Raw genomic sequence first — 15,607 nt, forward strand, 5'->3', positions numbered from 1 at the left:
ATAGTCACTACTGTCACCTCGCACCTCAAAACCACTGCATTGAAACAGTGTTGAAATGATAAAAATAAGGATAAAAAGAATACTATTTAGTTGATTTAAAAATTCACATGAAAACAACTACAGAAATATGTCCTTTGACTGGCTGAGAGTTATGTGAGTGTTGGTTGACATCATTTGTTTTGTCACTGCTTGTCTCTATCCGCTGCGTGTTCGGATGTTTGCTCGTGTTACATTTCAATAAAGCAAGGAGAAAAAAAAAAGTAAAAAAAAAAACCCGTTTGAGAGAGTTGGAGCCAGAGCCACAGAGGGGAGAGCTGGAGGGCCCTGCATACTTTGCAGTTCACATTACTGGGATGCTTTAATGGAAGCCAGTCTTCCTTTGTGTGCAACCAAAAAATAACGGGAAAGAGTCGCTTCAGAGTAACGAGTTAATGCCCCGACTGCTCCACTAAATTCCCGGCTAATTAGAAGTTCTTATTTCGGGGGCTGAAAGTTCCGAGCCGTCGGACAGTGCGACTGCCACATACTGTGCAATGGTCTGCCGGCTGCCAGCCTCAGCGCTCGTTTAAAGCAGGAGCTGCCCTCCAGCCTGTCCCATGAGAAGGGACTATGGGAAACGGTATGTGCTCCAGAAAGCAGAAGAGGATCCTCCAGGCTCTCGCCTTCCTAGCTGTAGTCGTTGGCTTGTTCTATGGAGCGATGCTGAACTATGATTTGCAAAAGCAGCTCAAGAAAGCGGAGACAGTAGCGCAGAAATACCAGCAGCACCAGGAGTCCTTATCAGCACAGCTGCAAGGTAACAAATCACTTCGAGGAGTACTAAAGACCCCTATATACTGGGAGGAAGGGTGGAAGTTTGGGGTGACAGGGTACCACCGAGGAGAAGCATCCTTTAGCACCGCAGATGTTAGTTCCGACTCCCATCACTCTCATGCACTGTGGAAGTAGTTGTCCCCAGCAGCTGCATTGCTAGTGGTGGCCTACTCCCGCATAGGACTCCAGTGTATAAAGTTCGGCTAAGCCCTGTTTAAGAGATGATGTTTGGGGTGCAAAAGGAGCAACCTCCAGCACTACGGATGTTGTTAAATCTGACTCCCATCATCCTCATTTATAAAGGAAGTAGCAGCTTTATTGCAAGAGGTGGGCTATCTCTGGATAGGAGTCCCATGCTTGAGACCCCAGCCCTGTTATACTTTATGACCTTTCAGGGTAGGTTAAAATGTATCCAGTCTTCAAATCAATGTCTAAACACTGGTTGGTAAGCTGAGAATAACTGGACGTATTATAAAGTAAGGCATTTTATTGCTGAAACTATTATTTGTTAATAATCCTTAGGAGTCCTCTATAGCGCAGATGGTGGAAGGGCAGATGATGTGCACATGGGCTTATCTGAATGGAATGTCACAGCACACAGACATCCTACCTCTAAAGTAAACTTTTCATTCCCTGTCCCTCCTCCCCTCCAGGCTGCTAGACGTGTACATATTCTGGAAAGGCTTAGGCCCCAAATGCCTCATGCTGTCTGGAAAAAAAAAAAAAAAAAAGTCCTATAAAATACCAAGCGTTCACACATTGAAGGAGTGATTGCTTTATATCCTTAGGGTATAGGATCTGCATGTAAAGGAATCCAGGCTGCTTAGATAGGAAGTGTTAGCTGTATACAAACTTCTCTTGTATGAAAAGATATACAGTGTTAAGTCGCCAATAAGTATCTTTGAAAAGTTCTCTTTCAGGTTTATTTTATAGGAATATACTGTGTGTATATATATATATATATATATATATATACACATGTATACATTTTTAAAAATTTTACTTTTGTTATTAAACCACAAATAAATGTCTTTAAAACTTTCAGGGACACACTTGCACTCCTAATATTTGGAACGGAATTCTATTTTTTTTATTACACTTGTTTTTTCCTTTCGTTATCTGTCAGCGTTAATGCAAGGGTTTACAACCACCCTCTGAGGGTGACACCAACTGCCTCTTTTTTTTTTTCTTGATTTGCCTCTTTCCACCCTTTACAATGTTATGGCGTCTCCTTCCCGCATGTAGGGGGATCCGTGTCGCCTATAATCTTCCAGGTCAGTGTTAATGTGAAGGCATTTGTTTAGGAACTGATTCCAATCTACTGCTAACTATTATTTAGGGGAAATTCCTAAGCAGATAGATAATCTTATGTATGTTTATTTGAGTCTATTTTACATGGTCTCCAGTGTTTTTGCCCCCCCTATACAAATAGATGCAGGTATTTATGATTATAAGTTTTGCAAGTTGAGGCTTCTGTCTCATCTTCCTCCTCCCCAGCGTGAATCTAACTAAGCAGACAGTGTTCTCAAGTATGCTGCCCACTCTTGTAGTAACTCATGTCTGCTTCACCTTCAAGTATGCGACTAGAGCTTCAATAAAAGTGGACAACATCACAAACAAACTGTAACAACACAGCCTTGTGAGTTTTCTGTACACGTTGATGAGGGGAGGATTGTTAAGCTTGCATAGAGGTTGCGTATAGGTTTTTCTCACTATGTAGTAATTCCAGGCCTTGTTAGAATGTAACATATCCATGGTAAATTCCTACACGGTTTACTCAGGTGAAGGGCTTGGGTTTGTTTGTTTGTTTGTTTTTTTTATAAATAATATTATCGTTAACCAACTCTGAAGATGAAACAGGGCATTGTGATTATGATGCCACATACCGTATATTCGGGATCCAATGTTGAGTCTCCTCAATGACTTCCAGCTTTACCCCTTCAAAGGCATTTGGTGATTACTTTAGAAACATACTACGATCTGTTCACTATAGACTCTTTTAGTTGTAACATCTTTCTTAAGACATTTTAATCTCTTTTGATTGCATTTCAATGAACTTACACTTCTTACCTCTTATTTCTCTCTTTCTTCTCATTCGCCACTCAGTAGTTGATCTTATCTTGGATTTATCCAAATTTGGACCTCTGCTCCTTTTGTAACCTAACGTCTAGTCGTCCAATATGTCCTATTTCCTGAAGCCTGTGTTGTCAGAGTTATTGTTAGAGCAGGCAATACTTTGGCACTCTTTCCCTTCACATAGTTCTTCATTGTTCCTCTTTCTGAAACTGCTCAATGTAAAGGTGTAAATTATTTCAAAGTTGCCAAATGACATTGCTGCATCTTTATCACACAGTTTCGTGAGACAATTATACATCGTCTGTTAACGTCTAATGTATGTTTACTAATCTCAAGCCTAATCCAGTTCTCGTGTTTGGATTTGTAGGGATTCTTTACATAATGCCTCAAGAAGTCAGTCTGATTTGCATGTATACATTTCTCCAGTTTTCTGCTGATAACATGACAATACTGTGGGCTAGAATTATATATTAGGAAAAATATTGTTGATTATTCATAATTGTCAATGGTTACCGGATCTTTGGTGTTATAACTGATTGAAGTTCAGGGGGGATGGGGGGTCCACTAAACAAACATTGAAACTTTCATTGGATGGATTACAATTTTTGGGTCGTAAAATACGTTATAATGCTGCTAAAAGCTGTATGTTATTGTAACCTAATGAATTGCTCATATATCTATGCAAGTGTGAATTTCTTCTTAGTATAAGTAAGGAAACAGCAGTGTTTACCTAGATGTGTTGCAGCATTATCATTATTTAAACTCCCAGGTGTTTTAGCCTCCGACTTTGATTAATTGGATTAAAGCTTGCAAGATATTCTCATACTGGAGCGCAAAATCCAATAAGGGGAGCACTGTTTTGTTGCAACCAGGTGTATATCAGACTGACTTAAGCTATCTTTGTATTTATGGCATTGAAGACTAATTGTTTGTTGCTTGTCTTTAATGAAAAGGAATCAAAAATAAAAATACAGAAGATAAATCTTTGTAAGACGGGAATGGATGGTAGATGATTACGCTACGTCCAGAAAATGATTAACGTATTGTTGAAAGTACATATTAGGTTTGGCATTGAATTACATTTTATTTATTGAGCACCAGTAGATGCCATAGTGCAAAACTTCTAGGTCCCTTTATTTCCCATTGTTGTAACCCAAAAGTGTGTGCTGTATGTAAAACCCATGCATGATCACAAGTGTTTCATTCCAGCAAAAAGACAACGCTTATGGTGTGTTCAGCTACAGGGTTAAAATGGGTTCTGCTACTTTAAGGCCAAGCGACAATACATTTACAGAATGTTGAGTGATCACATACATTCACCACGGAAACACTGATTAGGGATGAGGACTCTTAGAAGACTGGGTCACAGTAGAGTTGGCAAAAGACTTTGCCCATATTGTCAGAAAATGCCACATTGTGGCCAATTTAAAGGGACATTCCAGTATCCTTGGGAGACCCTTAACAACAAATACTTGAGAAAGTATGTTTCCATGCATTCCTTAAACCTGTAGAAAATACTTTACTATGGATAAACTGCATCTCCCGCCCCATTCATGTTCATGACGTTTCTCGCCACTGGTTTAAACCAATGGGGGAATTCTGCGCATGTGTACAGGGTTTTGTTAGACCCTCGCCCAGAGCGTTCTTTGAGCCAGAGCTACAGCTGACTCGTGGTACGTATATTACTTGCCAGTAGATATGTTCAGGGAGATAGGTGGGGGAGGGAAAAGAGGCAAATTATTATTCTTTTATAGGGGGGGCTCTCAGTTATCCTATGCATTAAAGTGTGATGGCTGTGGTGTCACAATGTATGCATTGAAGTAGTTTCCAAGGCCTGTATTACTGCACACCTTTTAGTTAGATGTTAAACAGAAATTCTTCTCCTTTTCTAGCAACGGGGAGGGCTTTTAGTGAATGAAAACAATGTGGCTATTTATCAAAGCTCAAAGGGAAACATATGTTTTAGTCAGTGCTTTCCATCTTAACCCTTTAATGCTGGTGAAGCATGGATTAAATTTCCTCCAGTGTGTCCCATAGAAAGGCCGTTTACAACATCTAGCACAGTAGCATCTGGAGTTTGCGGAACAGAATGATTAAACATGAGAGAGCCTGCAGAGGATCATTACCGTCGCATCGAACAGTAAAATCTAATTAAGTCGCACAGGTATTCAGCAGCGTCAGAGAAATGAAGACATTAAATACTTGACCCAAGTTTTCTAACCACTCATTTCTTTTATGTCTGGAGTTGTATTGTCGGGAAATGCTGACAGCCCTTCCTATAAACAGGAATGCATTACATTATAGACAATGAGCTTTTTACAAGGACAGAGCCCCTGTGCCATCTGCTAATATTAACAATGTGCATTCAAATAAGCCTAATAAAGTGCAGGTTGTGTATTATGTCATATTTTCTATATATTCAGACATATTACATTCTCTTAAGTCCTGGGATGCTTAGTTTTGGCAGGACTCTTGTCATCTGGTTCCATTTACAAAGGGCTCGGCAAATGTAGCAGTTAAAGGAAAGTAGCATTTCTCCTTCTACCAAGCAAGAGGTACCTGGAAAGTTAATGCGTACGGGACATCAGTGATTAAGTGGGGAACCCAAGTTTAGACAATGCTGACTGGTGGCCTAAAGTAAGGTGGCGGGTACTGTTCTTTTTTTAAACCTATCCTAAATATTGAACTTGTAGGTAACATTTTTAGACCAGACATCTCAGATGTTTTTGGGGTTTTTTGTAGGTTTTGCATTGAGCTCCATTTTTACTACAGTACTTGTGTAGTCTAATTCCGGGCACAAAACAAAAATTAAAATAATGATTATTCTGTATAAAACATTTTCCAGCTTGTGTTTTTAACTTGAAATGCATGCTTATTGAAAAAGCAGTCAGATATACAATAAAAACCTAAAATAAACTTTCAACTGACTGTAAAATTGTGTAATGGATTTATTTGAATATACATTTTGTCAGGCACACGTTCAGTATTTCTTAGGCTGGAGTTTAATTTCCAGAAATGTATCAGAAAATTAGTTACTAAGCTTGTAATTCAATTTGCTAATTGCTTGATTGTTTGTGGAGTAAAGCTCCCGTGTTTATGGGTCCTCTTACTCCTGCCTGCATCTCAGACTCGTACTGCCAGTGCCTGTGAGCGCAAGCGCTTAGTTTCAATCTGTTTTTAGTATTAACTCCCAGAAAAGGCAGTTTGCAAAGGGCGCAGAGCACCAAACCTCCTGAGCAGTGGTTCTTCATGAATTTATCTTTGGGGCTGCCAGTGTGAAGACAGCTATGTTCCTGCTATTGTACGTAAACACATGTGCGGACACTCAGTCACACTTATGTACATGTAAGGTAGAGTGCGTGGACAAATAAGAACGTAATTATCCGTACTCTAATGTAAACACTTCCATTCTTCAACATACCCTCATACAATGCTGCACTCCCTCACGCAGAACGCACGGTTTGTAAACCGGATGCATTGATTATTATTATTATTTATTGATTTATATAGTGCCATCATATTCTGTAGCGCTGTACAATGGGTAGACAGGACATAACAAGTAGTGCGTGAAATAACGGGGAGGAGGGCCCTGCTCAAACGGGTTTATAATCTAGAGGGAGTTAGGGATTGATCTTTGTCATTGTGGATTTTACTGGGATTAAATGTACAAAAGTTTTGGCTGGTTTTGCCACTGAGAGCCTTGCTGGTGTTCCTTCAAAATGATCTCATGAGAGTAAAGTGATGATAGAAATTGTAAACATATATTTATGTGTGTATGTGTATATGCTCAAATTGTGAGGATAGTGTTAACTACAGAATGTTTTGGAGAAGTATATAACAATTTATAACCATTAGTGTAGTATATCAGTAGATAACAATTTAGTGTACAGGAAGTTAATATTAATACAGCATCTGTTTGGGACTAACAGTGGCCGAGAGGTCAATATATTATTGAAGTTTAGAACTGGAACTGTTAACCAATATGAATTCCTCCTTCTTGTCCTTCCAGGGCCCTAGGGTAAGATATTGAATTGTGGTCACATCATAGCCCTCTTTACAGCTAAACAGAAATATCTAACTGCTGATTGCAAAAGGAAAGTGAGTGATAAAACAACAACAATAAAATATTAGTTGATTTCTAGTTGATTTGAGGTGTGTTGTTAGACTGATAACGTGAATTCATCAAACGGTTGTATTTGAAGGCAAAGCGTTTGTATTAACCTACATCTGAACAATGCTAATCCTCACTTACATGTCAGGGTCATTTTTCCTTGTAATGTATCTGTCCCTTAATCCTAAGAGTACACGTTTCTGTCCTAACAAGTATTTACGTTCCGGGAATGTTTAAATAATTCTATTAAAAACAATTGAGTTTAGCTACATTTATATACGGTACTTCTATTTTTACTCTAGATTATTTTGTTACACAACATTTAAATATTGCTTAGATGATAATGTAATATGTTGCTTTTTTTTAGCGTTGAGTCATGTGAAACAAGAATAAAATATTTTTTTGGTCATAGCTGCCCAAAAAGGTTACTGGAATCCTCTGTATTGTATTTATGTTTTAAACTATTGAATGAGAAAGTTGTTTAAGAATGTTTCTTTTGTCTTGGAGGATCAGCACCTTTACTGAATAACTAGAGCAACATTGTAACTGAAATGATAATTGTCTTATAAATCTTTCTTAAGACCAACTTCTTAAGAGCTCTTTTTTCTGCAAGCCACTAACAAGGAACATTCCCTTGGTGCCTATAAAGAAAAGAAAGTTATTCTTCTGTAATCTGATGCCTGCGTTCAAAGACTGTAAAAGCCCCTGAGTAATCACAAGCCGTACATTCAGTCGGTGTTCACAGTTGTTTTCCTCAAGAACATGGACCGGATTTTTAGAACGAGTAGTTACAGCTTCTTGTGCCCACACTATTTGTAAAAGAAATTGACTACTTAAAGACAGTACATAGCACTAACATATACTGGGTTGAAACCATGGTATTCACAAAGGACTCAAAAACGTGATTGGAGCACTTCAACCCATTCTGTTCACTTTTCCTATACAAAAGCCTGTAGGTTTCACTTTTCAGATGTATTTTCTTATCACATCAGTTGTCACAGTGCTGGGGGACAATTACCCCCTGGGCTGGTCTTTTAAAGTATTTTCATACTTAAATGCAAATGTTAAATGCAATTCCACATAATGCCCCCACGTGTTTGTCATTACAGGGAGTGTATAAAGCATTGACACCATGAAGGTGTTACACCAGGTTTTGGTTACCCATTTTACTAGCTTTCTGCAATTTCCAATCCCCATATGTTCCAAGCTTAACTTTACCTCCCTACCCCAAAGCCTAAAACAGTGCCTCGCCAGGCACGTTTTATCATTGTGCCCTTGTGTTCATGTGTCTCCCACCTGGTGAAGTCAGCTCTTACGCTACTGTACATAAACCTTGGTTAACTTTGCATCATACACCCCAGATCGCCCCTCGTTGCTGCTGATCTGCGGGTCTTAAACAAATGTTCCTCAACTGAATCCTGGAGTTCCAGAGTTTCTCATCTCTGCAGTGGGTTATTTGGGTTAATATGTGGCTCTTTTAGCACTGTTCTAAAAACCACACCATAATCAATTTGTGTAATTTTTTTTTATGCACTGTTGGGGTTCCTGTAGGATTAAACAATCTGGAGGGACGCTCTTGGATGGACTGTTCTAAACCAGGCTTTATCTGCTCCATATTATGCTGGCAAAGGTCTAAAACCAGATGTTATGATATTGTATGTGTAGGTATTCATTAAGACATGTTACGCTGGATCAAGTGAGCTAACCATTAGGAACTCGGTTTCTGTAGCTGGTCCGGTGTGTCCTAGTTTGTGTCATCATATGTTTAATCAGTTTGAAATGCCACATTTAACTCTTTAGCATGCACATTCACACTCCCTCCACTGATAAAATGATTTAAACATCTCCCAGGTAGCTGGAACTGCCTGGTGTGTCAATCAAATAGAAGTACACAGATGAATTCACAATCCGAGCGCTGTTCTCGGAAGATAGTGTTGTCTGTTAGCCCTACAGTCAAGGATGTGGATACATTTAAATGCTGTTCTTTATCTGGGCATGCTGCAAATTGGTATTTTGTGTTTTTTATTTCTTAAAATGTCCTGAAAGACAGAAGTAATGCCCTTGTATCCAATTTGTCATACTGGTGACGTTTGTGAATAATATTATTTTTGGCTTTGCTTTTATAAAGTCACAAATTAACAAAAAATCAGATCCCATAAAGTGGACTGAATTTTGTAACTTCCCATCAAAGCCATGAGCTGGAATGATATAGACATTACTTTTCCAGTGCCACCCACAAGAACACTCGGTACTGGGACTTTTTGCTTAATGGGGGGGGGTGTTATATTAAAAAAGCAACTCTGTGTTTCAAAAATGTTCTTATCACCATAGCAACCAGAGGGATGATCCAATCAATAGGAATATTTAATTGCTTGCTATGATGCTAAGAGCACTCTTCTAGAGGCTCACAGACATATAAGCAGCCTGTTACTGTTATATATAGCCTGGTGTGATGCGTTTAAGGGACGCACCCTTACGTGAGTTTCAATTTAGAGATCATTCTGTGGAAACTCTGTCTGCTTAGTCAATATTCTGTCTAATTGGCCATGAGAATTAATGAAAGGACTGCTGTTTCCAGAGTCCATTTGAGTGAATTAGGCTGTTATGGAACTAGAGCTTCCATGGTGCTCTGCCTAGCCAATGCAGTTTGGGCTTGAGACTTACGCTCCCAACTACAGAATTGCTTGGTCTATATAGTAAGTCCCATGGTTGTAGCCAGTGGGGGGGGGTTTCTGTGCAGCTGCACTCGGCCTGACCCAGGACAGCAACCGTAGCCGCCCCTCAGCATCTACCTGCCAGTGACTCCTATTCTTTTGTGCTGGGACATGATATCATTGCAGGCATTCTGTTTCTGAAGGACATGTGCTACAAGATAATACAAAGGCTGTGCCTCCGTGGTGTAAATGGGCCAGTTATAAAGAAGATCTCCCTAGCTGGTCACCAGCCCCTCGGTAATGTTCCCACTCTAGTCCAGGTAGTCCATGTATAAAAACATTGGTTTTATATAGGACCATTTCCTAATTCACATTTTTTAGGTTGTAAGCTTGTTTGAGCAGGCGCTCCTTACCTTTTATTTCTGTTAATAAAATGTATGTACTTTTTGCACAATATGATGGTGCTTTATGAATCGCCAAATAATAATAAATGGCAATTGTCAATGCAAACATGCATGAATGTTAGAAACACTTTACTTCAGTGATGCAATAAGGATAGCATTACATAATTATTATTTATTGTTTTATATAGCCCCATCAAATTCCGTAGCGCTGTGCAATGGGTAGACAGGACATAACAAGTAGTACATAACATAACAAATTGACTTACAGAAACAGATGAGGAGGGCCCTGCTCAACGAGCTTACAATCTAGAGGATAACATATGTTGGGAAGTGTATGGGGACTGTGTAGCAGATCGGGGTTTGGAAGTAGTATTATATGTGCGCTTAAAAGGTTGCATTATATACCATATTATATCTAATGCAATTTGTCTGGAAGCCTAAAGTATCTCCTTTGATATTCAGCCACACATAGTTATTGTTTTACATATAGCAGGTACAGAATACGTCTCTCTCTGGAACAAGTCCTGTTCGGGGGGTCTCTAACGGAAGCCTCAATATTTCCCCATGAAATAAATACATAAAATACAGTGCTGTATACAGTAATGCAGGTGAGCACTGACAGAAACCTGGTTTTATCTCATATTGTGCTAACAAACTGCCTTTATGTGCAGGCCTGAAGGCTGCCATTGTTGCCAACCATGTGATGTTCTGGGTGGGACTTTCTCGCTCAAATACCACACTGAGCAGATCATTTATGGCAATGCTACGCAGTCCCATCCTCTAGAACATCAGTCAGAACATCTGGCTGGGTACAGTGTACAGTGCCGTCCACTAATATTGGCACCCTTGGTAAGTATGAGCAAAGGAGGCTGTGAAAAATTAGCTTTACTTCTTTAACCTTTTTGATCTTTTGTTAAAAAAAAAAAAAAAAAACAACCTCTGCTCTCATACATATCTTGAAAACTATGACGTTTAAAATTAGCCAACATTACAAGTTTCCGATTCTCACCAAGAACGGTCAGTCAATCCATAGCCTGTCTTATGGTGCGTCCACGCTTGGAAGTAATCTCAAGTTTTAGCTCCTTTATAAATCTCCAGTATGATAAAAAAAATCTCCTTAAAGGGCAGTCCAGAACTGAGATGTGAGGCAAATTTCCCCTTGCACGAGGGAGCCAAAAACCCTAGATGTACATTTTTGCCTTCACGGGCATCGTCAGTGGGGTCCAGTTGTTATCCCTCTAGACATCTGGAGTCGTTGGTTCTCGCAATTCGGTTCTCGCAATTCGGTTCTCGCAATTCGGTTCTAAACTGCCCTTGGGGCAAGATCAGACTGATATGTTGATGGAGATTTTTCCTCTGTAATGGCACAAACGGGGCACACCGTAGGACAGGCTATGAAGAGTCTGTCTGTTTTTTGGGAGCATCTCACACTTGTTTTGTATGGTATTCTCTCAGGTAATGTACATAGTCTGGTAGAAGACAAGTACAATGATAAAATGCACTTGATGAGCCTTGGCACCCCGTATTACAAGGATATAACAAGGACAATAGTGTTCTTTTTCCAAATTAACATAACGTGTTAAGAACTAGTTAAAACGTAGGTACACTCTGCCCTTTGCAAAAAGAATAAAACTGACAAGCACAATGGATTGCTAGATTTATTTACAGGCTTTCAACACCCTTACTGCCCAAGTGCTTCTCCCCCATTTTTTCTTAATTAAAAAGCTTTGAAATAACAGTAGCGTGATTGGTAGGACATTATCAGAAGTAGACATAATGTGGTGGAAATGAGCATAATATAAGCACGATGATACAGACCATAAAGAGAAAGGGTCCTCTAAAGAGAGAGCGCCCCTTTAGCGCCCTGTTTGTAACGGTGCTATAAGTACCCCTTGCCTGCCTTCTCATGGCTCTGGCTCTGCACCCAGAAGCACATGTGGCTAAGCTGACATATTACCTTGCTATGTAACATTTTCTGATTTGTGTAGTCAACATCTGTTCTGTGTTTTCTTATTGTAACTGAATATTGAAGTTGTAATCATAAGAGTCTAGGTTTGATTCTATAAAATTCTATACTTTCTCTAACATAGCAGAGCAGACAGCGATTACGTGGATTTCATGATGATTGAGAATACAGATTTTTCCAAACCTGAACTCGGCAATTGTTGTTATCCCGTTGATGTTGCACTCTAGCTCCTATCATCCATTCTCCTTGAGAGGGCCATAAGAACCATCAACACGGCTTGTTCAGCCTAGGTACAAGTAGACCTTTATTTATCATTCTATCATTCTTACATTTGTTTTAGTGGTAATTACACCACTAAGAATCAATGAATACTCCAGGGAATAAACACACAAACACAAAAAAGCGATTAACTGGGAACACAAACGTCTGAAGTTTTGTTGAAATAAAGCTCTGTTCAGCTGGGGAAGTATAAAGCATTGCTGGCAAATCTTTTGCCTTGGCAAGTTCTGTCTTTTTGGGCAGCACACTCAATTGAAAGACTGTTTATGCAAATGAATAAGTTCACTGTACATTCAGTGCAGAAACCTTCATCTCTTCCTTCCAAACCTCCAAGGAAAACGCTTGAGGACCCTCAGCAGTACCAAAGAAAGAATGCTAAGTAGAAATGCCTTATCACCTCTGCCCCATTTAATTACATATCTATAGGGGTCTTGTTCAGAAGTCACAAGTTGCAAAGTGGACAAAAAAACCCCCAAATTTTCTGCGTGTGTTTTCTCTCGTCCTGGAATATAATATATTGTTAAAAAATGCTCGTTGTGTCCTCTAATTGCTTTTCATGACAACTCCTAACATGGTGAACCATGGTGAACAAGCTGAATGCGTTGGAAATGTATGCAGGTCCATTCTTCCGACTGGTTAAGATGATGTGAGCAGCGAAAGCCAGAGGCTGCCAATTTCCTACAATGCCATAGCTTTTTAGCAGACTATCTTGACAGAATCAATGATCCCTCATAAATCAGCTTTTTCAGCATGGTAACTATATAAATTAATAATAAAAATCTATGAGTCATGTTAGTGGCTTCAGGGGATAGTGTTGCTGCCTTTGATTTACATGCATACCACTGCAGCTTGTCTTATGCTTTGAAATATTGCAAATGTAGATGTGAATGAATAGATATAAATGTTGCTATTATAACTATTATTATCCCTCGCAGCAGGGGGCTAACATTTTTCAGCATGTATTATTTTTGATTTGTGGATATGCGTCTCTTTGCATTTCTGTCTCTTTTTTTGGATTTTATAGATGTAGCCTCTTAAATTTTACTATGATATTCATTCATGAGCAGCGCAAGTGTTCAGGGTGTTTGGATCATATTCTACATCCGACTAACGAGCTACCAATATTAAAAAAAAAGCTTAATTGTACAATATAAGTGGTCTGAGATTAGCATTTTTTTTTAAACATTGCATCCTAATGAAATATGTTTAGAAAAAGCTATTTCTAAGGCAATCCAAAAAAAACCAGATAATTGGTTAATTTGGGTGCAAGTAGGACTGCTAATAAGCAGTCTCCTGTGCAGCCAATGGAAACATGTATAGAATACTAACTACACATCATCCAAATATATTCAGTTTATTTAAGTATCAAAAATGGTATTTTAATAAATTAGTGAGGAACAACCCCAATGAATTCATGCAGATCAAAATAGTAAATAATTTAAATAATGTGAACTCTTTTGATCTACACGAATTCATTAGGGTTGTTCCTCACTAATTTATTAAAATACCATTTTGATACTTGCATAAATCTACAACATCTAAATTATTTGGATGGTGTGCACTGCAGTTATGCTTCTTTTTTAGTATTCTGTAACAAAATATGTTTGTCTTCCCAAACCAGCTGAGATTTTTAGCACGCTCACTTATTACTTTTACATCAGTAATTGTTTCCTCCATATTCCGACAGGAACAGCTGTATTGGATGCAATTCATCCATTCGTTTCATTTGCAATAGCTGTTGTGAACTAATAAGGCATCTGTTTAAAAATGCTTATTTGTGAACAGAGCCTTAAGGGGTAACATATGCTTCGCAAATAGTATGTGCTTAGGTCGTCCAGAAACCAAGAAGTATTTTTGAGAAGTATCAAACAAACTTACATTGCGTTGCAGAGTGCTTAAGTCTTCGTGACAGGGATGTTCATAAAAACCAATGGAGTATTCCTACGGATTTCTCCAAAGTAAGCACTGCTGCAGCTTGCCACAATAAACATGGCCCTTGATATATACATTTCATTCCAATATGTGAGAACCATTGGGAAACAATAACATTTAATCACATGAGAGATTTAGAAACAGATATCACTTGCATATCCCAAATTAACAGTTTTATTATATATAACTTTCATTATAAGATGTTTCCCCGAACCTCGTTATTATTTGCAGCTCCACCAAATTCAAATTGAGTCCTACCACGAACTTGAGCACTGAATCTTCTTAAACAGTTATGAGACATGCGGATCACTTTCACTCTGGCCCATTCCTATTACTGTCACTCAACAGACGTTGACCGCAGAAGTTTCAATTACATGGGCTTAGTTATCACTAATCTGGGCAAGCAGTGACGATATGGAATATGTATGAAGAATGCTTCTGGTGTATAGTGGTAAAAGTTAAGAAATCTGTAGTAGCATTTTGTTGGTTGCTAAAGGGTCTGTTCAACATCTAGTATTTTTTATGTCCTGTACTACCAATCATTTTTAATCTCGGTGAAAATTGGGATGTTTTGAATACAGAGCAATTCTGGTGCAAAGAGGTCACGCAAACACATGTCCAAACAACGTATATAATACACCCTATGGCTGGCAAGCTGCGTGTCGGCCCAGTGCACATGCGCCACTGTTTTGGCATAACCCATGCCAATGTCAACCTATCCACCATCCAATTATTGCATAGTTACAAACTTTTTGTTTGGCCTCTGATGCTATGATACTCAAAGTTCTTTAATGGATGCATCGTACCCTGTTCAGGCACCTATACAGCAAATGAACATTCATTATATATGAACGGTGGGTGATACATTGAAGAGTACTTCCTTTACTCAGGTTTCATAAGAGAGAAGTGCACTGCAGGAAATTTAGGGGAGCCATGTTTTTTTTTTATAGCGATTTGTGCTCTACATGGCAGAGAAACAATAAATACGGTATGTAGGGGTATTGTTGTTTTCTATATGATTATAGCAGAAATATTCTATTCTCTCCTCGAGGCAGTAGAGGAGAAAACCATTATAGATTTCCATCTCTTTTACGGCAGTTTATTATAGCAGAATAGCTTTCTGGGAATGTAATTTCCAGTTCCCAATTTGTGAATGCTGATAAACAGCCTCTAATGCAGCATGCTTCCAGGTGTAGCATTTCCGAGGGCACTGCGACTTCTCCACGAATGTATCTGATGCTTTTCACTGGATATTGTGGTGAAGAAATGAGCGAGACACCATGAAAGTGATCTCATCTCAGGAAACTGCCGAAAATATGGTTTAGATTGAGAGATGGGAAGAGATCACGCTATCTTATTGGATACAATTTTC

General features: G+C 38.9%; 1 protein-coding gene across 2 annotated transcripts in view; it reads left to right on the forward strand.

Annotated features, from left to right (window-relative positions):
* Nucleotides 1-288: 288 nt before the first annotated feature.
* Nucleotides 289-15,607, forward strand: part of GOLIM4 (golgi integral membrane protein 4) — a 36,764-nt gene continuing 21,445 nt past the window's right edge. For both annotated transcript variants that reach the window (XM_053458763.1, XM_053458764.1), the window contains exon 1: nucleotides 289-796. In XM_053458763.1, coding sequence (XP_053314738.1) covers nucleotides 610-796 — 187 coding nt within the window. In that variant the 5' untranslated portion in view covers nucleotides 289-609. The remainder of the gene's footprint in view (nucleotides 797-15,607) is intronic.

The sequence above is a fragment of the Spea bombifrons genome, chromosome 3, assembly GCF_027358695.1.
Source record: "Spea bombifrons isolate aSpeBom1 chromosome 3, aSpeBom1.2.pri, whole genome shotgun sequence".
Classification (NCBI taxonomy): Eukaryota; Metazoa; Chordata; class Amphibia; order Anura; family Pelobatidae; genus Spea; species Spea bombifrons.